Here is a 26,376-nt window from a genome sequence, read left to right as displayed (position 1 = left end):
AGTGGATTGAAAGTGCATTATTCAGCATGTGTGAAAGTGCCCTTTGAAAGCCTAAATCTACTTGAATACATTTGTTAGATCAGGCAATTATAGTGGTATATAATGCACTTTGTCAGTTATACTGGGCACAGAAATTCTCTCCTTTTCTGACCTCTGTGGAATTGTCCATGATGTTCAATGCTTCTGTAATCTTGAGACTAAATGATTGACATGATCTATGTAAGCCTGCTCTTGAAAATGATCCAGAAGTCTGTAGAAACCATCTGAAGGAATGTTTATCTTCTACAATGCCTGTCCCTTACAATCCATTCCTTGTTATTCATCTCGGGCTTCAGTAGAATAATGTAGCATTTGGGGGCAAAGATGCATCCCAAAAGACCAGCCCCAGAGGCTAAGATAGAGAAGATCTCCACAGCCACCATGTATTTTCCTTTGGTGCTCAGGTAGGCTGGAACAAAGGACAGCCAAACAGTACAGAAGACCAACATACTAAAAGTGATAAATTTGGCTTCATTGAAACTGTCAGGTAATTTTCTGGCAAGGAATGCCACAGTGAAGCTGACCGTGGCCAGGAAACCCATATAGCCAATAACACAGTAAAACATGGTAGGTGATCCTTCATTACATTCCAGGACTATTTCTTTAGTCATTAAGTGTATGTCAGCATCAGGGAATGGTGGAGAGGCTGCCAGCCACCCTGCACAAATGCCTGTTTGAATAAGGGAACACACAAGAACAATGGAGTTGGTCAATCTTTTTCCTACCCACTGCCTCATCCTGGATCCTGGCTTCGTAGTCTTGAAAGCCAAGACCACCATAATGGTCTTTGCCAGCACAGAAGCGATGGCCATTGAGAAGCTAATACCAAACACAGACTGGCGAAGGAGACATGCCATCTTTACTGGTTGGCCAATAAATAGCAAAGGAGAGAGGAAGCAGAGCAGGAGGGAGAGAAGAAGTATGTAAGTGAGGCTCCTGTTGTTGGCTTTGACAATGGGAGTGTCATGATGCTTCATGAACATCCCTAATACCAGAGCTGTAACCAAAGAAAATAACAGAGCAATAAAGGCTAAACAGATTCCCAGTGGTTCTTCATAAGACAAGAAGCTTAAAACCTTGGAGATACATAAATTCCGGTCCTTGTTTGGATAATGATAATCTGGGCATAAAAAACAGTCCACTGTATCTGAAAAGAAAGTTGTTGTACAATCATGAACCAGTGAACATGGGTGAAATCCAGTCAGCTTTCCTGCTTAATCGACTCAGCCCTTCTCCTTACTACAACTCCCATCCCAAATGTAGGCCCCATGATCCTCAGTATAGCCATTGTGGATTGTCAAAGGGGACCCATCCTCATCCTTCATTTTTCACCAATGGAAAAATTGACTGGATCCAACTCCACATTTCAAATTCTAAGGAAAGATCATGTGGGAGATATGACCCAATAGCTTCAATGTCTGCATTATCTTGCATGTCTGATTTCCTGGATTCCTGACAATATTTTTGGTAAGTAAATGAAGTCTCACCCTCTCGATCAGACACCTTTCCTTCTGGACATGGAACACAATCATAGCAACAGAATGGCTCTCCTTCCTTTATTTTCTTGCTATAACCAGGGTGGCATTTATCATTACATAAAGAAAGGGGTTGTACCTAATCAACAAAAGAGGAGAATGTTAATCTTCAGAAGAGAAAGCTTAGAATCCTTACAATTCAGAAAAGAACAAAGCATCCAATAAGTAGTTGCTATTTCTATTCTTAAGAACTTCCAGCAATGAAAACACCATCTAATGAACCCTAATTAGGAATGTTACTGGATCTCCTGATTTGGAAGTTTAGGTTTTTATGGATTCTCTGCAATTGGAATAAGATTGTACTGGCCATACAAATTAAATTCAGTAGAACTATTGCCATTAAAACGACTGCTTTTCCAGTTGCATATAAATGGGATAAAATGGTGTCAAATGAAATATCATGTAAACATACAATTAACATGCCAAAAATTTAACAAAAATAAAAAACTTGCTTTTTAAAAAATTGGCCGAAGGAACATGGTCTTCCCATGAAAAGAATTTGAACTAAATACACATATTCATATATTCTTAACACCTGTCAGTAATTCTTATAAGCTTCAGGTTGGGTTAAATATTACCCTTTTTGTCCATAGTAGAAAAAGAACATGGAGCTTTGACCTCCATAATGCAATCTTACATGCATGATAACAACCTTGTCCTGCACATCTCACTGTAATTTCAGTGATTTGTTGTTCATGAGGTCTTCTCAAAAGGTTTCTGTGTCCCAAGTCATACCTGATTAAACCAGCTGTGCCATACAATCAGTTCCTTGCTAATGGCGAGTGCTTGGAGTGAAGGAGCATGGGGATCCATTTTGCCAACATTCACTCTAACAAAAGACTGATTGGGGAAGGTGACCCAGTTGACAACATCAAATCCTGCTTCTAACCCCCCATACTGGTCAAAGGAAATCTTGTCTCCAGCACTGTTGTTAAATGAGACACATCTCAGAAAGTGATGGAGCTAGATCGAGAAAGGAAACAAAAGTTTGTAACAAACAATACAAGTCCCACCTCTTTTCCTTTCACTTCTCTCCCTATATCTTTTGCAGTGACATCCTCTACTAAGTCCAATGTACTCAAGGGTTTTATAAGGTTATATTTCTGCTTATGATTGCATTGAAATGATGTAGCTGAGACAGACACATCTGCATTGGATGTATGTAATGTAAAATTTTCCCCTGGTCACAAGCATATTCTAAAATATTAAAACCAACTGTAAGCTCCTCTCAGAACTTTGTATTTATCTTCAAAATTTTCTAAAAGTTTTCAATAAAATTTCAGTTAATTTGATAGAATATGTTGTGACATTGATACAAAAACTGCTATTTCACAGTGGTAATATGCTAATAATATAGACTTTTTATGTGAATATTCCCCTCTGCAGAATGCAATTATTTGCTTTCCTTAAAATGGAAGTCTGCACGTATAGTGGTTAATGGATTTTTTGAGTCCTTGCAAGTTTATCGTTTACGTTATATCTATTTTATATCTAGTAAGCAAACAACTAGTTGGTATCACATCAATTGAATAACAATGATATAATAATCAGTCTCCTTCAGAAAGATGGGTACCCATTTAGGGAAGCACCTTTTGAGGAACTTTGGGTATTGGACATATTGTTCTACAATAGACGGAAATGTATGATTCATTAACTATGTATGATGTTCCAAACTCGTGGATTTTAGAATAACATTTCAAAACAACACCATCATTGTATGGCTATTGTGATCAACATATTTGCCACTGAGAGTGTTATCATTCTGGTTATACACTAACAAGAGAGTTCATGGCTTCCATTTCCTTGCTTGCTCGTTTCAGAATCTACGCACAAAGGACCCATACAAGTGATTTGGCCGAAGTTCATAATGCAGTCGTTTTGGTGACTTGTAAAGCTTGCCTTCAACTCAGGGTGCATATTGTAGACCAATCCTTTTGACCCCACCTTAAAATATGAACCAGAGGGGAAAAAATAGTCCCTCTCATTTCTGTATCACCCACCCACTTATGAAGCCACTGAGTTGGTCAGGGCAGTGGTAGCAGAATGGGAAGAAAGAACTCTCCCTCCCTCCTCCTGTTCCCCTTCCTCAGTACCTGGAATGCTTCTAAGGCACAGGCACAAGGGTTGGGTTCCTGTGACATGTAGTTTTCCCAGGGTGTTCAAAGACAACAAAAAGAGAGCCAGCGTGGTGTAGTGGTTAAGAGCAGTGGTTTGGAGCAGTGGATTCTGATCTGGAGAACCGGGTTGGTTTCCCCACTCCTACACACGAAGCCAGCTGGGTGACCTTCAGCCAGTCACACACTCTCAGCCCCACCCACCTCACAGGGTGTCTGTTGTGGGAAGGGGAAGGTGATTGTAAGCCAGTTTGAGTCTCCCTTAAGTGGTAGAGAAAGTCGGCATATAAAAACCAACACTTCTTCAGATGAATGCTGAAAAGCCAGGAAAACAGTTTTCTAACAACTCTGGAGCTTGTCCTTTAATCCACAAAGCTGATATTTTCCCAAAGCCATTTCATATGTAACTTGCAATGGCATAGGAACCGAACCAGCAACGCTGGTGTGGAAACAACTGTCCCTCCAGCCTTGTGTATGCAATCACATTGAGTAACATTACTCCATCACACACACCATGGATCCCACCCCACACACACATACACACAATGACTTATTCAAGCTACCACCTGCCATGGCTGGTCATTCTGAAGTTTCCTTCTCTCTCCCATTGTTCTGCTCTTGGATTTGGATGAATACATGGCATGCAATGCATGGGCGATGACATAGACAGCATTGTAGATGCTGTAGCTGTGGCCAGTCATGTGCATTTCAAACACAGGCCCAGGAAGATTCTCTAACATCTCCTCTCCAGAACAGAGATCCTCATCCATCTTGTCTGAAATTGAATCTGGAAATACACAACTGAAAGCTTGTGCCCAGAAGGCTCTGATGAAACCATCTTCTTTTGCACTTAAATGGTTTCTGCTGCGAAGAAAATGTTGGAATCCCGGTAGTTTATTGGAGTGAACTGCGAAAGATAGAGCACCGTGAATGCCTTGAATACCCCACCTTCTTTGGTAGTGAAGTGATGTAAAGTCCATTTGAGCTGTCAGAACCCACACTTGACCTCTGGGGTTTTGTACTGCATATTGTAGTGTGGGCAGATACAGCAGCCACCTGAAATTGATCATGGAATCAGCTTCTCCATAGAAGACCACTGCACTGGCTGTGCAGTTCACCAATTTATTGTGCACTTCCACCATCCAGTTTAAAGTTCCACGTAAATCATCATCGAAGCCCAAATTGTAATATATACCTATGAAGGCAAAACAAATGCCACTTTGGGAAAACCCTGGAATCATCTTTTGCACAAATCTTTCTCCATTCTCGCTGTTATCAGCGATGAATCCAATCCATGTCCACTTGAAATGGAGAAGTAACTGGAGAATCCCTGCGTACTGCAGGGCTTCATTTGGGACCATCTGGTAGAAGGAAAGAGCTTGGTTTTTATCATCCATCCTTGGAGCAAATCCGTACAAGAGCTAAATTAGAGGGAAGAAGAGGGGGGGGGAGTTTGTTTCAAAATACAAAATATCTTTGTGTATGTGTATACACAAGTCAGACCAGTGTATCCCCAGACAGTTGTGTTGTGTCCACATTCTCGTGAAACAGATCCTAGAGATCAAGAGGACACTAGAGATTTTTGAGGCACTTTGCAAGTAGTGCCTGTTTCAGAAGAATGAGTGAACTTGCTCAGCAATGGGGAGCAAAGTGAGGGGCAGACAAGGCTTGGACTATTGTGATTCAGATTTCAAAAGGGAAATTATGTTTGCATTTTTCTGATATTGTTCCTTTGGAACCTGCTTTCTGTCCTCAGCAGGACGTGATCTGGATTTAAACACACATAAACACATGAAGCTGCCATATACGGAATCAGACCTTGTTCCAACAAAGTCAGTATTGTCTACTCTAACCAGCAGTGGCTCTCCAGGGTCTCAGGCAGAGGTCTTTCACATCACCTACTTGCCTAGTCCCTTTAACTGAAGATGCCGAACATTGAACCTGGGACCTTCTACATGCCAAGCAGATGCTCTACCACTGAGACACTGCCCCTCCCCTTTTGCTAGCAATACACACACAGAGGCAGTGCCGGATTTACATATAAGCTAAACAAGCTATAGCTTAGGGCCCCACTCTCTTGGGCCCCCCAAAAAAATTTAAAGGAAAAAAACAACTGGATGTACATTTCCAAAATGTAAGATAAAAAAACAAATAAAATAAAACCTGCATACAGCAACAGTGTTTTGTGTTGTGTAGGCTCCTATGATGTAAGTAATGGGCCCCGCCTGCTAGCCTGCTCACTAAAATATCACTTGTTTGCTCATTTCTATATATAGGGTGCCTACATTCTGCATAAATTACTATATAGCATATATTCAACACAAAAAAGAGCAACAATTTGTTGTTGACAAGGGACAGCTGGACATATAAAGGGCCCCATTACCTTCAATAGCTTAGGGCCTCATCAAACCTAAATCCGGCCCTGCACAGAGGCACACACAGGTCTGTCTGATTGCTTTCAATGGACCCTAATTATTTCTAAACAACACATTTCATACCTGAAAAAAAGATAACATGTAAATCATTTGTAAGTTTCCATACTCAGTATATATATCCTACCTGTGGAAACTTGTAGGTGCTCACAACATTTGCTATGTGCAGAGAGGTTTTAGAGTGAAGTCCTCCAATGACTGCAATGATATTGTCCTGGAAGTCACACTTGTAGTTGGGGACAAATCTGTTCCTTGTGGAAAGAAGTTGCATTGCAGCATGATAAGTCCACCTTGCTTTCAAATAGCCATCGTAGATATGGATTCCGATGGTGACATTGGGTAATATCTGGGAATTTTCATTGATTTCCTTTATAGCAAACACCAAGGCCAGGATGTGCTGGTAGTTATTAGTTTCTGCACTAGAATAAGATTTGCATTTTGTGTCACAAACCTATTCTGCACTTTGTAAAATCATCACCATTCAGTTGTATAGTCAGTTTTATTGATAATGGTTTTAGCTTGTACTTTATGGGACAATCCTTAATATAGATTGGATTGTGTGTGTGTAAAGTGCCGTCAAACAGCAGCCAATTTATGGTGACCCCTTATGGGGTTTTCAAGGCAAGAGACTAACAGAAGTGGTTTGCCATTGCCTGTTTCTGCATAGCGACCCTGATATTCCTTGGTGGTCTCCCATCCAAATCCTAACCAGGGTTGACCCTTCTTAGCAGCCAAGATCTGATGAGATCGGGCTATGCTGAGCCATCTAGGTCAGAACAATAGATTGGATTACAGAGGAACAAAATAGGCAAACTATTGACATGCTAAATGAGGGGGGTGGCAGTAGAAAAAAAGAGTAGGTGACAGTTCAATACCCATATGAAGTTTTGTTTCTTTATTTCGTTCATTTTTATCCTGCTTTTCAGACAGAAATCATTCCCATAATGGCTCACAAATTCAAACCGCAATGCCAGTGTCAGGCAACATGTATCACTGTAAATAAGGCCAAGGTCCTGTCTGCAGGGTCCCAAACTAAAACTAAAAGGATTGGAGGGGAAAGGAAACTCTGGGACTGAAGAACTCAGAAAATGTACCCGTTTGAAGCCAAAACACAGAAATGGAAGCACTTCAAGAGGAAGCTGTGATAATAGGGGAGTGGAATTTACATGGGGATGTTATGGTTTAGGTGAGGATGACCAAAATGTGTCCTAAAAGACTCAGAATCATGACTTGTTTGGCTGTGGTCATCCACATTACATGTCGACAGAAGCAATTGCAATTCCTTACACAAAATCTTCAGATAGCGACTGGGAAGGCTGTTCACTGAAGTCCTTCAGACTGCTGTGGAAGATGGTGTGTGAAGCGATGCTTCCAACGATGAGATCTCCTGATTGATAATATCTGTGAACAGTAGGCTGGGGATCCAAGAGACCACATTTACCAGCATGAGCCCTACACACAATAGAAAGCTGCAGCACTGCTAATACCCACATCCTGAGGGGAAATGTTCCCTCTGAACATAGAATCCCTTATCTGCATCTGCAGCACTATGACTCGGGCATTCATTCATTTAGTTTCAGTCCATTGCAAGGTTTACTTCCTAATAGTCCAGAAAGAAAGAAAATAGCCAGTCCCAGGCTGATGCAGAGTATAAAACACACAGGATCAAAAACCTGTCTGACCCTAGTCCTTCACCATACTTCTGAATTTTATGGGGATATATTTATATAAATTTTTAGCTTAATTACTGTTCACTAGCATGCCACAGGGGATACAACAAGTCTCAGAATTACTGTCCTTTGGATAATTATAGGGGGATGGATGTAATGTTGGATATTCTCTTTTATGCCTGGTTGTTGTGTCTCCCCTTTAACTGAAGAGCAGTAATTTTCAAAAGAAAAATAATATTATCAATTAAAACCTCCAGACTACCATCAGAGGAAATAAACATCTGGATTCATAATACCAGTCTGCTTCAGAATTCCCACCCCGCAGGTGGTAGGAGAGAAAAAAACCCTTTCTCTTGTGTGTTTCATGCCTTCTCCCGGCCTCCACACCCTTTGGAAAGAAAAAAGTAGAGCACTGTGTTAGCAGCCTTCTGATTCTATCCATATCAGAGCAAAGATTATTGTGATGTGTTCTTCACATTGATGAGGGGGAGCGATGTGCCTGTACTGAGTCTGAGTAACCATAAGGTTTACGGTTGCCAGGTCCCTCTTCACCACTGGTTTGAGGTTTTGGGGGCAGAGCCAGAGGAGGGCAGGGTTTGTGGAGGGGAGGGACTTCAATGACATAGAGTCCAATTGTCAAAACAGCCATTTTCTCCAGGTGAACTGATTTCTATTGGCTGAAGATCAGTGGTAATAGCAGGAGATCTCCAGCTAGTAAGCGGAGTTTGGCAACCCTTATAAGCTTGCAATTCCCAGCTGCCTTTGGCAGATTCTTTATAGCCATGATTTCTCATGGCACCTTAATTTTGGCGGAGAGAACATAAGGAGGAAAGAATACAAACAGCTGAGGGTGTAGGGCCAATGTGAAAAGGGGGGCTCCATTATTCAAGGAGACCTGTACAAGCTGCTGTTGACAGGAAATGGTTCAGAGACAGCAGCCCAGGGAACATAAAGAGCATGAGAGAAACTGAGGGCAGAGTAGGTAAAAACCAAGTTGAGAGAAAAAAGACAAGAGTCCACATTGCGCTTGTCTTTGTTTTCCCTATTATGACTTAAGATGACTGAGGAAGCCATTTTGCAGCCACGCTGCAAATTTGGGGACTCTACCTCCAAAAATGCCCCCCAGGAGCTTCGGAAAAAATCCCCATAGACTATAATTGGCCTGAATTTTTCAGTAAACCCAGTAATAAACTGAATGCAGATATTTACCAGTATGGGTATTCAGCATATACCAGGTTTATTAAAAAAACCCGGGCCCGAAATATACCGATTTTTTTTTTGTTCACAACCGTAAATACCACTAGTTTGCCTCTCATTTCCCTTTAAGATAGTATGTAAACCAACCATGCTGGGAAACGACAAGTAGTGTTCATATTTAAGCTTTTCTGCTTATCAGCTGTTCCTTGATGTTTAGCTCAGGTCTCAACACAATGATGTATAATTTAGGGACAAAGATGCAACTCAGTAGCCCAGCACTGGATGCTAAGATAGAGAAGATCTCCACAGCTACCATGTATTTCCCTTTTATGCTCAAGTAGGTTGGAACAAAGCACAGCCAAACACTACAAAAGACCAACATGCTGAAAGTGATGCATTTGGCTTCATTAAAACTGTCAGGCAATTTCCTGGCAAGAATAGCTACAGTGAAGCTAACAATGGCCAGGAAGCCCATGTAGCCCAGGACTGAGTAAAACATGGTAGGTGAAGCCTCATTACACTCCAGTATAATTTCTTCAGTCACTGAACGCATGTCAGTATCTGGGAATGGGGGAGAGATTACCAGCCACACTGTACAGAGGCCTACTTGAATAAGAGAACAGAAAACAACAATGGAGTTGGCCAGTCTTTTCCCCACCCACTTTCTCAGATTACTTCCTGGCTTAGTAGCCATGAAAGCCAGAACCACAGTGATGGTTTTTGCCAGCAGAGAAGAAACAGCGATCGAGAAGATGATGCCAAAGGAGGTCTGTCGGAGGAGACATATCACATGCCCTGGTGGGCCGATGAATAGCAAAGCACAAAGGAAGCAAAGCAGGAGGGAGATGAGAAGAGTGTAGGTGAGGCTCCGGTTGTTGGCTTTGACGATGGGAGTCTCGTGGTGCTTCACAAATGTTCCTAATACCAGCACTGTGATGAAAGAAAATGAAAGAGCACCAACGGCTAAACTGACACCTAAACTTTCTTCGCAGGAGAGGAAGCTTACAACTTTTTGAAAACAGAAACTCTGGTCAGAGTTAGGATAACAGTCCTCTGGGCACTGAAAGCAGTCGGCCATGTCTGAAATGGAAAAGAGCCAGTTTCAATCAAATGAAAGAACCCTTTTGTAAACCCCCCTGACAAATAGGGTTGCCAGGTCCCTCTTTGCCACCAGCGGGAGGTTTTTGGGGTGGAGCCTGAGGAGGGTGTAGTTTAGAGAGGGGAGGGACTTCAATGCCATAGAGTCCAATTGCCAAAGCGACCATTTTCTCCAGGTGAACTGATCTCTATTGGCTGGATAGAGATAGTAATAGCAGGAGATCTCCAGCTAGTACCTGGAGGTTGGTGTCAGATTCTAAGACTCCGTTGCCTCTCAGGAATCATCAACTTCACTCCAGACGTTAGCAGAGAGTTAAAGTAGAATTTATTTGAAAGGAAGGGTACAGTAATCCATGAAACACAACGTTACAATGGCGCAAAATCATTTGGAGGGCATTCTTATAGAGTACACAAGCTAGAATGTTTACAAGTAAAAGCTTTGAAATGCAAAACATCAGAGGTTCCCCAACACCAAGAGAGAGAATTCACACCTTAAGATCAGAGCAGGATTACAATCAGGAAGTCACTTTGAAATGGAGATCTCTCGAGCTTTTGGCTGTTGCCTCTTCCTTCCTTTCTCTTTCCCACGGGAAGGAGAGGTGAAACAAAAGTCACCCCGCTATCCAGGGTCCGATTGCATGCCCTCACTGACACTCCGCCTCCCCAAAGGCCCCCCCCCCCAGATCTCCTGGTTTGTCAGGGTAATGGCGATGGAAAGCCGCTACAAGGGTTGGAGCCTGTACGTGAACAGCGGACACCCACTCATCGTGACTGGAATTTAAATGTTTCCAACGCACAAGATATTCCAGTCGGCCCCTGCGCCTCCGAGAATCGAGCACCCTGGAGATTTCAAAGTGCTGTTCGCCCTGCACCATGATGGGAGTTGCCGCTTCGGGTTCGGGGTGCCATTCTGGTGCTTGTAGAAAGGGTTTTAGCAGACTCACGTGAAACACTGGGTGTACCCCTTGTAAGGATTTGGGTAGTTCCAACTCCACCGTAACCTCATTGATAACTCGGGAGATAGGAAACGGACCCACAAATCGTTGACCCAATTTTTTACACGGGCGTAAAGACCTGAGGTTCTTAGTGGAAAGATACACCTTCCCTCCGACCCTCAATTCCCACTGAGGTGCTCTGTGTTTGTCTGCTTGTACTTTGTACCTGTCTTTAGCCTGTTCCAGGTTTTTTACAAGCCAGGGCCAAGTGTTCCTCACTGTGTGAGCCCATTTAGACACCTCGGGGGGATCGCCTTCTGGTGGGGTAGGTACAGCCCCTAATGGTCCAAAATCCATCCCATAAACTGCTTTGAATGGGCTCATCCCGGTTGCAGAGTGTACCGAGTTATTGTAGGCATACTCTGCCAGTGGCAGCAGATCAACCCAATTGTCTTGGTGATAATTAACAAAACAACGCAAATAACATTCTATCACCGCATTGACCCTTTCGGTCTGCCCATCCGTCTGGGGGTGATAGGCAGATGACACACCCAACTGCACACCTACAATTCCTAAGAACGCTTTCCAGAACTTAGACACAAACACCGAGGCTCTGTCCGAAATTATCTTCTTCGGAAATCCGTGTAGCTTAAATATGGAATGTATGAATAAACGAGCCAATTTGTGTGCAGATGGCATCCCTTCGCACGGCACGAGATGAACTTGCTTAGAGAAAAGATCCGTGATTACCCACAGGACAGTCTTCCCCTGACTGGACGGGAGGTCTGTTATGAAGTCCATCCCAATCACTTGCCAGGGTGCCTCGGGAGTTTCTAGGGGCTTTAGTAATCCCGGGGGTTTTCCCATCAAACGTTTACTAGTTGCGCACACAGGGCAGGATTTGATAAATACCTCGATGTCTTGGCGCATCCCAGGCCACCAAAACTGTCTTCTTATTAGGTGCAAGGATTTAACAAACCCAAAATGTCCCCCTATAGTTGAACTGTGGCTCATTTCCAATACTTCTCGCCTCAGTTCCCTGGGCACGTAATGTTTGTTCTTACAGAGACCGTTTTTGTCCGTCACCTGGGATGGGATAGATTCTTCCTCCCGCTCTCGCTGAAGAGCCTCCCCCCACCTTGTCTTGACTACCTCCGGGAGGCTTTCAGGAACTGCCCAGAGGCGGGGAATGGCAGCATCCGACCCCGGCAAGGAGGTGGGTACTGGCCCTTCAGCCTGGTCCCTTCGCTCTATTTGGGAAATTCCCCCCCCCTCCCCAGCGGTTGTGGTCGAAGGTTCCCCGGGGACTGCTGGAGATGAGGAGGTGGGAGCGACCACTTCTCGAGGAGGACTCGAACTCGAGTCTTGTGCCGCCGCGCGGCTTTGTGCTCTGGTCAGAACTCCTGCACTATTCCCCTCTGGAGTCAAACCCAGGTGTTCCCGTGTGAAAAGAGAACCCACCGGCCGCTCAACCTGACACTCATATTGCGGCATGCGAGACAGTCCGTCTGCTAAGCAGTTTTCTTTCCCAGGCATGTGTTTGATGGTAAAATGAAACTTAGAGAAAAAGGTTGACCAACGCACTTGTTTGGCGGACAGCTTCCGCTGACCCAAAATCGATTCGAGGTTACGGTGATCTGTACAAACCACAAAGGGCTCGGCCGCTCCCTCCAGGAACTGTCGCCAAACCGTGAGGGCATGTTTAATTGCCATGGCCTCCTTTTCCCCAATCGGCCAGTTGAGTTCAGGGCCAGAGAACTTCTTAGAAAAATATGCGCAGGGTCTAAGTCTCCCTTGATCATCCCTCTGAAGGAGTGCGCCTCCCATCGCCTTGTCCGAGGCATCTACCTGTAAGGTGAATGGCCTGGAGCAATCTGGGTGCGCCAGAATGGGTTCAGAGGTAAAGCGCTCCTTAAGAGTTTCAAAAGCCGCCTGACACCTGGCGGTCCAAGGTACCTGGTATTGTGCAAAGGTGGCCTCTTGCCCCTTCCCCTTGGTTTTAAGCAAATCAGTAATAGGCAAGGCTATTTGAGCGAAATCCTGAATAAAACTTCTATAAAAGTTCGCAAACCCCAAAAACTGCTGAACCTGTTTGCGAGTTCTGGGAGGTTCCCATTCTAACACTGCCTGCACTTTCTCCGGATCCATGCTTAACCCTTGGGGAGATATCACATAACCCAAAAATGACAATTGGTCCTGGTTGAATGCACATTTTGATAACTTAGCATACAAATGATTGTCTCTTAGACGACGCAACACCTCCCGCACCAATTCTCTGTGCTCTGCGGGATCCTTGGAGTAAATCAGTAAGTCGTCGAGAAAGACTATTACACCTTGAAATAGGAGATCGTGTAGAATCTCATTAATTAATTGCATGAAGCACGAGGGCCCCCCCGACAGACCGAATGGCATGACTAAAAATTCAAACAAACCATAACAACAAGAAAAGGCTGTCTTAGCCTCATCCCCCTCCTTGATCCGGACCCTGTAGTAGGCTTCCGCCAGGTCAATTTTCGAGAAAACACAACCCTCCTGTAACGCGCTCAGGAGGTCCGGGATTAAGGGAAGGGGGTAGGCATTAGTTTCAGTAATCGCGTTAAGCCCCCTATAGTCTACACACAGTCTGAGATCAGATGTACCTTTCTTCTTCACAAAGAAGCAAGGAGAAGAAAATGCAGCCTTGGACGGCCGTATGAAACCCCGCTTCAAGTTCTTGTCCAGAAATTCTCGCAGCACTGCTTTCTCTTGGGGACTCATGGAATAAACTCGGGCCTTGGACGGTTTAACGTCCTTAATCAGTTCGATGGCACAATCCGTAGTGCGATGAGGAGGCAATAAGTCACAGTCCGTCCCCTCAAATACATCTGCGAAATCACTATATTCTGGGGGCAACGTGGGTTCCTCCAAGGCAGCTGCGCTTCCCCCTCCGGGTAAGTCATCCCGGCTGTGTTTTTCGCACTGGGAAGCTCCAAACACCACCCGCCTTTGTTCCCAGTCAATGCTCGGGTTATGCCCCGCCAACCAATTGATGCCGAGAACCACCGGGTAGGAAATCTTAGGAACTACCGTGAAGTGGATCTGTTCCCAGTGGTTTCCCACCCCCAGCCACATCTTGCGAGTGTGCAAATGAACCGGCCCTCCCCGCAGGTCACTCCCATCCATTTGGTGGAAATGTAAGGGCTGGTCCAGTTCTCGAGTCCCAATTTTCAGGCGTTCTACCACCGCCTGATCAATTAGGGTCCGGGAGCACCCGGAGTCCACGATAGCCACAACGGCCACCGGTTCCCCCCCTTGGGGGTTTCGTAACACAACAGGTATCAACAATGTCTCTCCCTGATCACTCACCCTACATGGAGCCGGTTTGGTTTCTTCCGAGGGTGCCCTCTGTGCCGGTTCCCTCACAGAAGGCCGTCCTCGTTTTTTGCCGGTGAGGGGCTTCGGAAACTATCTCGGGTACAATGGTTGTGGAAATCCGATGAGGTTTCAGCTTGCAGGGCCGCCGCCCCACGGCGACCGTTCGTCCCCTCCGCTCTCCTGTGCTCCCGATTCCGAGGTGGTGTCGCCTCCCGCTCTTGTGTCGCCCTGTTGCTCGTCCCTTCTGACGGCGTGTTGGTACATTTTGCTGCAAAATGGCCCATCTTCCCACACTGAAGACAAGCTCCCTCCCTGAACCGACGTGCCCTGTCAAGACTGTAGACTCCTCGATGTCTTCCCTCTCGCCGGGAGTCTGCTGCGTTGTCCCCTCTCGCGGGCGGGATAGGGATCGTCTTCGAAGGACGATCCTTGGAGAACTGGAGGATAAGCTTGCGATTCTCCACCAGGGCCGCCAAACTTACCCACCCCTCTACCGACTCTGGATCTCCCAAAGTCAAACAGCCATCCAGCACTTCCCACCGCAACCCTTCGCGGAAATGCTGGACCTTGGTGGCCTCGCTCCACTCCCGTATCTTGCATGACAAAGATAAAAAGTCCTGTGCATACTCACTTACTGAGCGGGTTCCCTGCTTCAAACGACGCATGGCAATCTTTGCCTTTTCCCCCCGGTGGGGGTCTTCGAACCGGCGTCGCAGAGCGGACAAGAACTCATCCAGGGAGGCCAAAACCCTAGGCATAGTTTCTGCCGCTGTCACTGCCCATTCCACGGCCTCTTTCTCCAGCAAGCTGATCACATACCTGACTCGAGCTTCTTCCGAGGCAAAGGTCTCCCCCTGGTCCTTCATGAAGCCGGAGATTTGGAGTAAGAAGTGTGGCAACTGTGAGCTGGATCCGTCGAAAGATACCTTCAGGTCTCTGGCCGTAGGGCGTCTGGGCGTGGGAGTCTCCCCAACAACGAGCGGCCCTGTAGTCGGCCGCGAATCCGTTTGGGGTGGTTGCACTGGCTGTCCAAGCCCCCTCACTGCCCCTAGAACAGCTGCCAGGTCCCGCTGCAAGGTGTCTAGCTGAGTCTGCAGGTCCCGATTCTGCAGAACGAGCATCTGATTCTGTCCGCGTATCAGAGTGGCCGCTTCTGCAGTGAGAGTAGGGGTGTGAGCGAGCGTGGGGTCCTTCCACCCTTCCCCTTCTCCATACCAAGCGGCCAGCGGTCCCCGGTAGAAGTCGCCTCCTGGTTCTGACGCTGCTCTCTGTCGCTGCCCGGCCCCCGAGAGTCGGGGGGTCCACGTCAGCCTCCCAGGGACATCGGTAGGCCCGGGTGGGCGCTGCTGCTCCGGGGTCGCTTCTCCTTGGCCAACCTCAATATCAGCGGGAGTCTGCCGAAGCTCCTCTCCCGCGTTGAGCGGCACCGAGGGTGGTACAGACATCCTAATACTGTTTCTAACCCGAAAACAAAAAAGGTTGGGATTGTAACGTACTGTCAGATTCTAAGACTCCGTTGCCTCTCAGGAATCATCAACTTCACTCCAGACGTTAGCAGAGAGTTAAAGTAGAATTTATTTGAAAGGAAGGGTACAGTAATCCATGAAACACAATGTTACAATGGCGCAAAATCATTTGGAGGGCATTCTTATAGAGTACACAAGCTAGAATGTTTACAAGTAAAAGCTTTGAAATGCAAAACATCAGAGGTTCCCCAACACCAAGAGAGAGAATTCACACCTTAAGATCAGAGCAGGATTACAATCAGGAAGTCACTTTGAAATGGAGATCTCTCGAGCTTTTGGCTGTTGCCTCTTCCTTCCTTTCTCTTTCCCACGGGAAGGAGAGGTGAAACAAAAGTCACCCCGCTATCCAGGGTCCGATTGCATGCCCTCACTGACAGTTGGCTGATAAAACATGTGCTTTCGTAACAAAAATTATGATTTATGTCACAGTTATGCTATAGGTGTTCTCCTCACACAGATAATTCTGTAATGATATCCTGTGATGTTAATATAGTAAATTAGTGGCTCTGCCCCTGCTCAATCCACTTGCCAACCCCATAGCTCACTGTGCTCGGAATATTTAACAGTAGTTTGAATACTGAATGAGCAGTTCTGCCCCCAGCTCAAAGAGCTGCAGCAATACCGGATAAGGCCCAGCAAGAGCAGACCTCTTTTGTTGGCAAGCTGTAGGCAAACATTAGATTTATAACAGTTCTCATACGCCGCCTTTCTCTTCAGTGGGGATCCAAAGGGGCTTGCATTGTTCTTCTGCCCTACCTTTTATCCTTAGAACAACCCTGACAGGAAGGTAAGGGTGAGAGGTTGTGACTGCCCATCTACCTACCATGGCAGAATGGGCATTCAGACCTGGATCTCTTTGATCCTAGTCAAACACTCTTACCACTACACCACACTAGCTGTGATAACTCAGAAAGATTTGTAAACCTATTTTGTTTTGTGTAGGATGGGATGTGTTCCATCCTCATTGCCTCTCTCCCCAGTAGGGGCCCAAAGTGGCTTATATTGTTCTATTCTCCTGCATTTTATCCTCACAAGAACCCTGGGACATAGGTAGGCTTGCCAACCTCCAGGTAGTAGCTGGAGAACTCCTGAGATTACAACTGATCTCCAGACGACAGAGATCAGTTCACCGGGAGAAAATAGCCACTTTGGAAGGTGGACTCTATGGCATTATACCCCATTGAAGTCTTTCCCCTTCCTAAACAACACCCTGCTCAGGCTCCACCTCAAAAATCTCCAGGTATTTCTCAACCCAAAGCTGGCAACCCTAGATATAGGTCTGGCTGAATGTATGTGACTGGCCCAAAGTCAGTGAATAATGTTTTGTGTCACAGTGGGAATTCAAGGCTCCTTGATCCTGGTTTGACATCGCAACTACTATGCTACACAGGTTCTGATAGGTCATGGGAGTTGTTAAGCCGCTTTTGTTTTGTCACAGAGAGGATATTTTCTGTCCTCCCTGTCTGTGCTGCCTGCCCTTTCTTGGCCTCTTGTGAGTAAACTTTTGCTTCTATTGCAAATACCAGAGGGATCTTGGGGAACTAAATTGTGTCAGGGTGGTTCAATTCCCTTCATTTTTGATACAGCGAGTCCTACCATCATTCTGAAGCTGTTGAAAATGATGTCAGAATTCACCCAGCGCTTTCAAGTTGGGCATGGATCATAATATGGATATTCCTCTGGATTACAGCAAATCTCTGGATCATGATGTGCACTTGGACACTTACCATCTTTGTCTGATATCTTGCCTTCTGGGCACGGGATACAATCATAGCAGCAGAATGGTTCCCCTTCCTTTATTTTCTTGCTGTAGCCAGGATGGCATTTTTCATTACACATAGAAAGGGGCTGTACCTAATCCACCAATGAAAGGGGTTAATTCAATATTTTTGTTCCTGGAATCCTTTCATGTAAAACATAGTATGCTATAAACTATGGCTAGTTTCCTAAACTTGGTACACAGAGATGTAAAATAATTTCTTAAATGTGTCATTTTGATTTGAAATATATTGCTCTGATTGGCTGCTTTTAAGCCAAACAACAGATCCTCCGCCATCCATCAGGTTTGAATACGATTCACAGCTTGAAAGGAAGATGGCTTTACTCTGTTTTAACAAAGAAAATTGATCTTTTATTCTATTGAATTCTTTTTAAACATTCCTTCACTGTTCATTTCTGTTGTTACCTTGTATTGAGGTACATTCCAGTCGAGTTTCTTTTTGTCGTAAGAGCCAATAACCAGTAAAGGTGAGTCTTTGTTGCCCATTTTTGACTCCTGAGGCTTTCTAACTTCTACTAAAAAGAGAAATTTAGTTGGCTTTCCCTCAGAGGCTCGGACCAACTCTCCCCTGGTGATCTGTAACAGTATTTTAAAGTCTGCTCTGTTCAAACTCTGTACAGCTACTGTACTAAAGGACACGAAGGCTAAAGGAGAGCGTGCACTCCTACAACTTGTTAGTGTTGAGGAATAGATAGCGAGCTTCGTTACATGTCAGACAGACAAGGGTTAAAATTGATTGTATTGATGCTGACCAGTTCAAGAAGGTGATGTAATCTCCAATGTGTCAATTAGCTATTGGTCAGTGAGGATCAGTTGTAAACATGTTTGTGGTCACGTAACCAGAATCTGCATATTACTGCTTTCTTCCTTTGTTTAGAAGAGAAAGCAGTACGCAGTTACTTTTTGGGTCTCAACCAGAGAGGATGGGGCAACTCTGTATTTTAAAGATGCCATGTGCTTAAGTTTAGAAACTGCCAGATCTTTTTCTGGCACGTTTAGGGAACTAGAAATGTAGTAAGGATTTATCTCGTCAGATCTCAGAAGCTAAGCAGGGTCAGCCCTGGTTAGTATTTGGATGGGAGACCACTAAGGAAGTCCAGGGTTGCTGTGCAGAGGAAGGCACTGGCAAACCACCTCTGTTAGTCTCTTGCCTTGAAAACCCCATAAGGGGTCGTCATAAGTCGGCTGTGACTTGACAGCACTTTACACACACACACATACCCTACCCTACTTTTAGTGAGTAAACTTTTGTTTTTACTAAGACAAAGGACTTTGTCTATTCATTGTGTGTGTGTGCCTTAATTGACTTTCACCAGCCATAATCATACAATTCATAACCTCTGATAAAAGGGAATTTTCCCAACAGTTAGTAGCCCTGAGCCCGTCTATGGTAAACCCGGAAGTGACATCAACATGTCACGCTCATACTGATTGCAGGGGAGTGCCCTCCGCGGGCCCTCTTCCTCCCGCCGACCAGCGGAGAAGCAGCAGGCAACCCAATGGATTGGCGGGCTTTTGGCTGCCCCCACTGGGCAGTTGGCAACCCTAACAATGCACCCCTGAGAAGAACCCCTGCCCTATTTTAAGACTACTTCTGTTATTTGTCCTGCCGAGGCATGTAGGTGACTCGTAAAAGAGAACAGGATTGCAGCAGGGGACTCAAACCTGCATCTGTGAAGTCATTCTGACGGGGGGGGGGGAATATAGAGGGAATGGCTATGCTGGCATGGGCTTGTTTACTTCAACCTTTGCCTTTCTTGGGCATGTCATGTCACATTGTGCTGAGATTGGTGGGTGTTGGTGGGGTTGTTACCAGTGCCAGCCCAATGCTCTCTGGAACATGTGTGGGAGGTACATTCATTTCTCCTCTGCTGAGTAATATAGGATACCTACAGTTGATCTCAGTGCAGTTTGTTAGCTGTATGTTTGACTAAGCTGTGACTGAAGTATCATTGGCAATGAAGATCCCTCCACACATACATACATTCCAACAAGGGTTTACATTACTCTTAATAATTACAACCTGACCATTAAGTCCACTGTTTCTTTTCTTAAACACATTATGAAAGAAACACATTTTTGCTGTATCTTCTATAATGCAGCCTCATACTTGTCCTACAGAGATATTGATACCTTTTCAGTTACTCAGTGATGCACATTTCAAATGAGAATCTCTCTCAAAGGCATTATTCATTAAAGTCCTACCTGGTTGCACCCTTTGTGCCATGTAATGGCTTCATCAGTGATGGTGAGTGCTTGGCCTGGAGGAGCCCAGGAATCTTGCCAACTTTCACTCTAACAAAAGATTGATTTGGGAAGGTGACCCAGTTGATAACATCAAATCCTGCTTCTAATTCCCCATTCTCATCAAAGGAAACCTTGTCGCCAGCACTGTTGTTAAATGAGACACGTTTCAGAAACGGATGGAGCTACATTGCAAAGGAAAACAGCAGATTTGTTGGAAAAATAACAACACCAGGAAATACACTTTCCAACTGGATGTATGTCCTTGATGGGTATATTATTCAATTTATCATAGACACAGCATAATTTTAATATTAAAAACAAGTCAATCTTCTCTGATAATTGGGTAATAATTTCCATTTTTTACAAGTCTCATATCAAATGCCCACAAACATGCTGAAAAATTAAAGGTTCTGTTAACAAATATTTGCAAACCAGTTACCAATTACAGGCTGGGCATACTTTCCATGATGATTAATGTATGCAGATTATAATGTAAAGGGGTGAAGCCTACCCTTGTCTTACCACAGCAAATTATTTATTCATTAAAATATTTATACCCCACCTTTCTGTTTGGTTCCGTTTTGAAGCCTTCCTCCAATCTATGGAGCCTTCATCCAACTTAAGCAGTTCTTCTGTTGGAGGAAAAGTCAATAAAGTTGGAGGAATATTCCTTAGGCTGGATAAAGGCTCTTTGGAAGATGGTTGGATCCACACCAATGAGTGACCACAGCAGCTGCGTGGCCATTTCAATGTAAGTATGTGGTTTTTCTTGTTCGGCTTATAATTTCACTTTTCGGTCTCCCAAAAAGGTTAGCACAGGCCTTATTAAGTCTATACTTAAAAATACTGGCATACAGAATTTTAACAGAATTACACCTCATTAATAAGTGGTAACATTGTGGTCACAAGGTAAAACCTGCCAAAAATATCTGGAAAAGAATTAAGGATGACATATTTAGGGAATGCTTCAGTTTAAAGATGGGATCCATACCAGTAAAGGTGGCACTTCCCCTCCATCTCAAAGAGTCTTTCACTGATGCAGGAGGCTCATGGGCAGGTTCCTTGTACCAGAAGCTCATGGGAGGTTCTAATACAGCATGCTGCCGTACTGGGGATTGCAAGATGATACGTATAAAATTTTACATCTAAAGGGTTATGTCAGACTTAGAGAGGCGCAAAACCTTGAATATGGGTTGGATCTAGTCAGTGTTTTCACTAGATCTTGACAAATATCCCTCCATAGTCCCCACCCCACTTGTCTGTTGTCTGTGCCAGTCCCACGATCCCCAGCATAGCTTACTTGATAGTCAAATGTCTTTGTTTTCATCAATAGAAAAGGTGGTTGGATCCAACCTATTAATGCCACCTTCAAAGCTGATTTACCATCTGACTCCATTTGTATTTCTCAGACCCAGAAATTGGTCCAGAGAGGTATGGAGGTCAATGTTTTTTTATGGGGTTTCGCAAATTTTGCATGACATAAATGTTAGCACCATAGTATATGTTTGTGCTCACTTTGGATTATGCTGAAAAGGGTGGAGGGAAAGGATGAAAGAAACAATCAATCCTTAGAATCTTGGGAAGCAGAAGAGGTTGAAACTGAATCAGGAGTAGCTACAAAGCTATACATAATGTGTCCCATATCGATGAAGACATTTAGGGACAATTGAAGAGAAAGCAGAAATGCGCTTTTTCATTTATTGCTGAGGAATGTCAAAAGGTAAATGCACAAATGTTTGGTAGGGAATTCATTGTTGTACTGTCATACAGGCATCTTTTCTTGCTACAGTACACTCCCAAGACCTTTTCATATCCTACTTGCCACAGCTTAGAGACCATTATGGAAGTAAATACGGATCCAATTACTATTATAAAATAATATTACTTCAAACATTACTGATACTGTTTACAAGAGCACTGATACTTTAGTATCTCCCCCACAACTGCGAATATTATACAAAACTGACCATCAGGTCAGAGGATTCCTGCCATTACCTGCCGGGGCTGCAGATATAGACGGTTCCTTTTCTCTCCTGAAATTACTGATTCACTTTTGGATTTGAACAGATACATGGCATGTAACGCATGGGCCGCAGCATGGACAGCATTGTAGATGTTGTAGCTATATCCTGTCATCCTCATTTCAAAAAAAGGCCCAGGAAGGCGCTCCAACTTCTCTGCCCCAGTGCAAATATACCCCTTCCCCTCACCCGGAACTTCGTTGGGAAATTCACAGTCAAAGTTGTATCTCCAGAAGTCCTTGATAAAACCATCTTCTTTAGCTTTCAGTGGGCTTCTGCTTCCAACAAATTCTTCAAACCCTTGCGGTTCACTGGAATGAATTGCAAAGGACAGGGCTCCATGGATGAATTGTATATCCAAACTTCTCTGGTAGTCAGATAATACAAAACCTATTTGAGCTGTCAGAATCCATACCTTACATTTTGGCTTTGGGACGGTTTCTTCCATTTCTGGCACATGGAGCAAGTTTCTCAAAGTTATCATTGAGCCAAATTCTCCATAAAATATTATTGCGTTCGCTGCGCTGTTCATGACTTTTTCATATGTTTCTTCCATCCATTTGACTATATCTAGAATAGCACCTTCAAACTTTAAGTCGGGATATATCTGTGTGAAGGCAAGGCAGATCCCCCTCTGGAAAAACACTAAAAGCATTTTCTGCACAAATCTTTCTGCATTTTCATTATTGTCAACAATGAACCCCGTCCACATCCAATTGAAATGAAGAAGCAACTGGACTATCCCCAGGTACTGGAGGGCTTCCTTTGGGACCATCCCATAGATGGAAAATCCATGTGTTTTATCAGTCATCCCTGAAGCAAATCCATACACGAGCTAAAGGTTTATTCAGAAGGAGATTAGGAGACAGAACGATTTTTTTAAGCAAGGTGGCTTAGCAAAGCATGTGTAAAACATACCTCATAAGGTTTGTGTGTGCATATCTCAGAATACTGGTTGTTACCAATGCTATGGAAATTTTAACAGAGGCAATAAACCTGAATATTAATGCTAGAGAGGCCTTGGCTTTCATGCTTTGTTTGCTGATGCTTCAGGCAACTGCTTAGCCACTGTGTAAAAGAGGATGGCTGACTATCAATTCCAGCCTAAGCAGAGTTGTACCCTTGAAATCAATAGGCTTAGACAAATGTAACTCTGCTTAAGATGACATCATCAAAGACCACTTTCTGTTAGCCACTTTTTAATGTTATTATAGCCAGTAGATGTTATATTACTACACCAAACAATGTATTCTTTACTGTTTCAAGCTTTCCTTTTTCTGTCTATTTCTCTATAATATTGTACGGTGAATCATTGATATCACACATAGGACTGTTTAATGCATACATTTATTTTTGCTTAAGCCAAAATCAAAGTCCAATAAATATCACTGGTCAACTAATGCCCTCTGGATCTGAAATATGGTTTCTAATAATGGTGTAAAAATTACAATAGCTTGGGGACAGATCCAGCCAGCTCCCCCCCCAAAAAAAATCTGCTCCTATTACTCTTTTTATTAAAACTCATGGTTTTTGTTCATGCAGGTCCCATGATCCCCACCATAGCCTTTTTGGTGGCCAAAGAGGATTTCTTCTCCCTTTTACACCAATCCATTTTGTTTTAGATTATGGCCATATAAAATATTGTAATGCATAAGAAGCAGCTTCATATACTGTGATATTAGACTTGATGCAACAACAATAGATTGAAATTCTACCAACATGTTAGGATTTCTGGCCATATACTCTCATTATTGACTACATGCTATGACATTAGCCAATATCCAGATCAATAGCTTTATGGTACCAACCTAATGGAGAGAAAGTCCTCTGCCTATCTTCAGTTCCTTTTGCTTAGTCTTACACTGGAACTGTGAAACAGACCTGAGGCCTTTCTGAAATGTATAACCTCGTTTGACATTGGATTGCTTATGCCAATCGAGAAGGTTCATTTTTTACTTGAATATTAACCATCACAAATGATTTGTGGTATACTAAAGGTGAATGAATTTATTATGACATCAGATCCTGGTCCTAAGAGAGATTTGTAGATGACCTACTGTTTACTTCTCTCCATTAAAAATCAATCAGTCAGTAAGCCAATTACAAAATATGATCCTGTATACCCTTCTTCTAACACAAGGAACCTTTATCCAATAAATATCCTCTTGGTCTAGACTAGAGGAAGAGCTACTTCAGTCTTCTTGTACTAAAGGAAGCCTCTTCAGTTTTCATAGTGGAATACCAGGATATAATCTATGTCATTACTCTTCTTCTCCTATCTTACATATATTTTTGTATTGCATATAAAATGTTACAGACTATATCCTTTGCTTTTAATTGCCTACAATTTATATTTTTACATTTTTTCTTATGTGAATATATGCCAACTGAGGGACCACTGCCCACATCTGATGATGTAGATCTAGTCCATGAAATTATGAAAGAATAAGTTTTTACAATGTCACCAGAATCCTTTTTATCTTTGGTGTAAGAATCAAACATGGCTGCCTCTCATTAGATGATTAACATGGATAATGGTTGAATTTTGAGTGACAGTCAAATTCAGACCAGGTTGAAAATCTGTATGACTTCAAGTCTGCTTGTTTACATAAAATGTCTGTCTCCAAACTACAAGGTTATAAATGAGAAGTAAATGCAAGTGAGAAGAGCTAATAAATGTCCATAGTCCACCAACATATCCTACCTGTGGAATGTTGTAGATGCCCAAAACATTTGCTATCTTAGAGGAGGTTTCAGAGCGACATCCCCCAATGACTGCAATTAGATTGTCCTGGATATTACATTTGTAGTTAGGAACAGATCTTCTCCATGTAGAAATGAGCTGCAGTGTGACTTGATAAATCCTACTGGCATAGACACAGCTGTCATAGATATGGAATCCCAGCGTGATATTGGGCAAAATCTTGGGATTTTCATTGATCTCCTTTATAGCGAATACCAAGGCCAAGACATGCTGATAATTCTTCGTCACAACACTAGAATGAGATTGGCATTTTGTTTCAAAAGCATGTTTTCTTCTTCATAAAATTATTTTCAGTGTATCAGTCGTATTCCACTTAGTACTATTATTATTTACTGTAGCATAGAATGATTACATTTTATCTGCATTGTGTTATGCATCTGATGAAGCCACTATTAGTCCATGAAAATTTATTCTAGAATAAAAGCTTTTTTTAAAAGCCTTTTTTTTGGGGGGGGGGTTCAAGACTCCTAAATTGTATGTGGCAATCACAGCTAGCCCATTCCTGGGGGGTGGGGGTGGGGTGGAGAGTGGATCCATGGCTGCCAGGAGCAGCACAGCCATGCAGCCACCTCAGAAGCTTCCCAGTCACCATGGAGAAAAATAGAGCCTTTTTTAAATGTAAAAAAGGGCAAAAAGGGGTTAGGAAGCTAATATCAGCTCTGCCTCCTTGGAACATCCCAGGAATATCCCCCCGATGCCGGCGTGGGCTTTCCCTTCTGGGAAATCCCTACCAGTGTGGCTGTGCTGGTGGCAGGGGCCAGTGGAACTCCAAGGCTCCCAGATGTCAGCGTGTTTGCCTCCACACTAGCTCTTATGAAGCTTTGCCCCCATCCCTCAGGTCTGTGCTGTAAGCCAGGAATGGATATTGACAAGTACATAATAAAAGCCATGCTGGATCAGATCAAAGCCCATCAAGTTCAGCAGACTGTTCACACAGTGGCCAACCAGGTGCCTATAGGAAGCCCAGAAGCAAGACGACTGCTATTTTAAAATAACATTTTATTAATAATTCTAAAAAGGCATATCTTAGAATATTAATTGCATCACTTGTTAATTAAAAATATTTTTTCAAAACTTATTATGGGGGAAGAAACCTTACATGCGTTCTTCATTCTTTTCCTGAGAGGGGGGCTGATGGAATTCCCTCAAGCTTGCAAGGATGTAAGACTGAGAAGCAATGCCACCGACGAAGTGATCTCCTGACTGGTAATAGTCAAACACTGGAGGCTGGGGATCTCGGATCCCACACCGAACAACGTGAGCCTCGCACATAATGTGAGGCTGCAGCATTAATAGCCACACCACTATCACCCACATCCTGAGCTCAAAGCTTCCCTGTAGATACCAGTTCCTCTGTGTGCACCAGCAGTGCTAACATCAGGGTCTTTATAATTAGAAGAGCCTGACATCAATCTTCCTTCAAGCTGACTAACAGTCTTGACTGCTTAAATTAAAAAGATGAAGTATCAGACAATGTCCTGACAGGGTGCTTCCTGGACCTAGTCCCTTACCCTTGTTCTGAATAACATGGTGGGTATATTTATACCGTACCTCACAGTTTTTGTTATTATTCTTGTTGTTATCTAAATGGGTTTGACAGGGGATTTAGCGAGCAGCAGAATTAATTACAGCCCTTTTGGTAATTATAATGGAACTCATTTCCC

The 26,376-nt window shown here is 43.7% G+C and overlaps 1 protein-coding gene and 1 pseudogene across 1 annotated transcript; both read right to left on the bottom strand.

The window, feature by feature from the left end:
* Positions 1 to 275: 275 nt before the first annotated feature.
* Positions 276 to 7,613, bottom strand: LOC130490489 (vomeronasal type-2 receptor 26-like). The gene is made up of 6 exons (XM_056864315.1): positions 7,408 to 7,613; positions 6,248 to 6,539; positions 4,255 to 5,109; positions 2,310 to 2,537; positions 1,527 to 1,653; positions 276 to 1,186 (listed from the first exon to the last, which is right to left on the bottom strand). The coding sequence occupies exons 1-6, from the start codon at positions 7,611 to 7,613 to the stop codon at positions 276 to 278; spliced, it is 2,619 nt and encodes an 872-aa protein (XP_056720293.1).
* Positions 7,614 to 9,165: 1,552 nt separating this feature from the next.
* LOC130490488 (vomeronasal type-2 receptor 26-like) lies at positions 9,166 to 26,029 on the bottom strand (annotated as a pseudogene).
* Between the last annotated feature and the right edge of the window lie 347 nt (positions 26,030 to 26,376).

This window comes from Euleptes europaea, chromosome 18 (genome assembly GCF_029931775.1).
Source record: "Euleptes europaea isolate rEulEur1 chromosome 18, rEulEur1.hap1, whole genome shotgun sequence".
Taxonomy (NCBI): domain Eukaryota; kingdom Metazoa; phylum Chordata; class Lepidosauria; order Squamata; family Sphaerodactylidae; genus Euleptes; species Euleptes europaea.
Note: the sequence above shows the minus strand (reverse complement) of the source record. Positions and strands in the feature narration are given on the sequence as shown.

What these genes read in the sequence shown, in the direction of transcription:
- LOC130490489 (XM_056864315.1), bottom strand. Translation starts at nt 7,613, where the DNA reads ATGTGGGTATTAGCAGTGCTGCAGCTTTCTATTGTGTGTAGGGCTCAT. An exon ending in TCGCTATCTGAAGATTTTGT is followed by an intron (nt 6,540 to 7,407) that starts GTAAGGAATTGC and finishes ATCTTATTCTAG; the next exon opens with TGCAGAAACTAATAACTACC. An exon ending in GCACCTACAAGTTTCCACAG is followed by an intron (nt 5,110 to 6,247) that starts GTAGGATATATA and finishes CCTCTAATTTAG; the next exon opens with CTCTTGTACGGATTTGCTCC.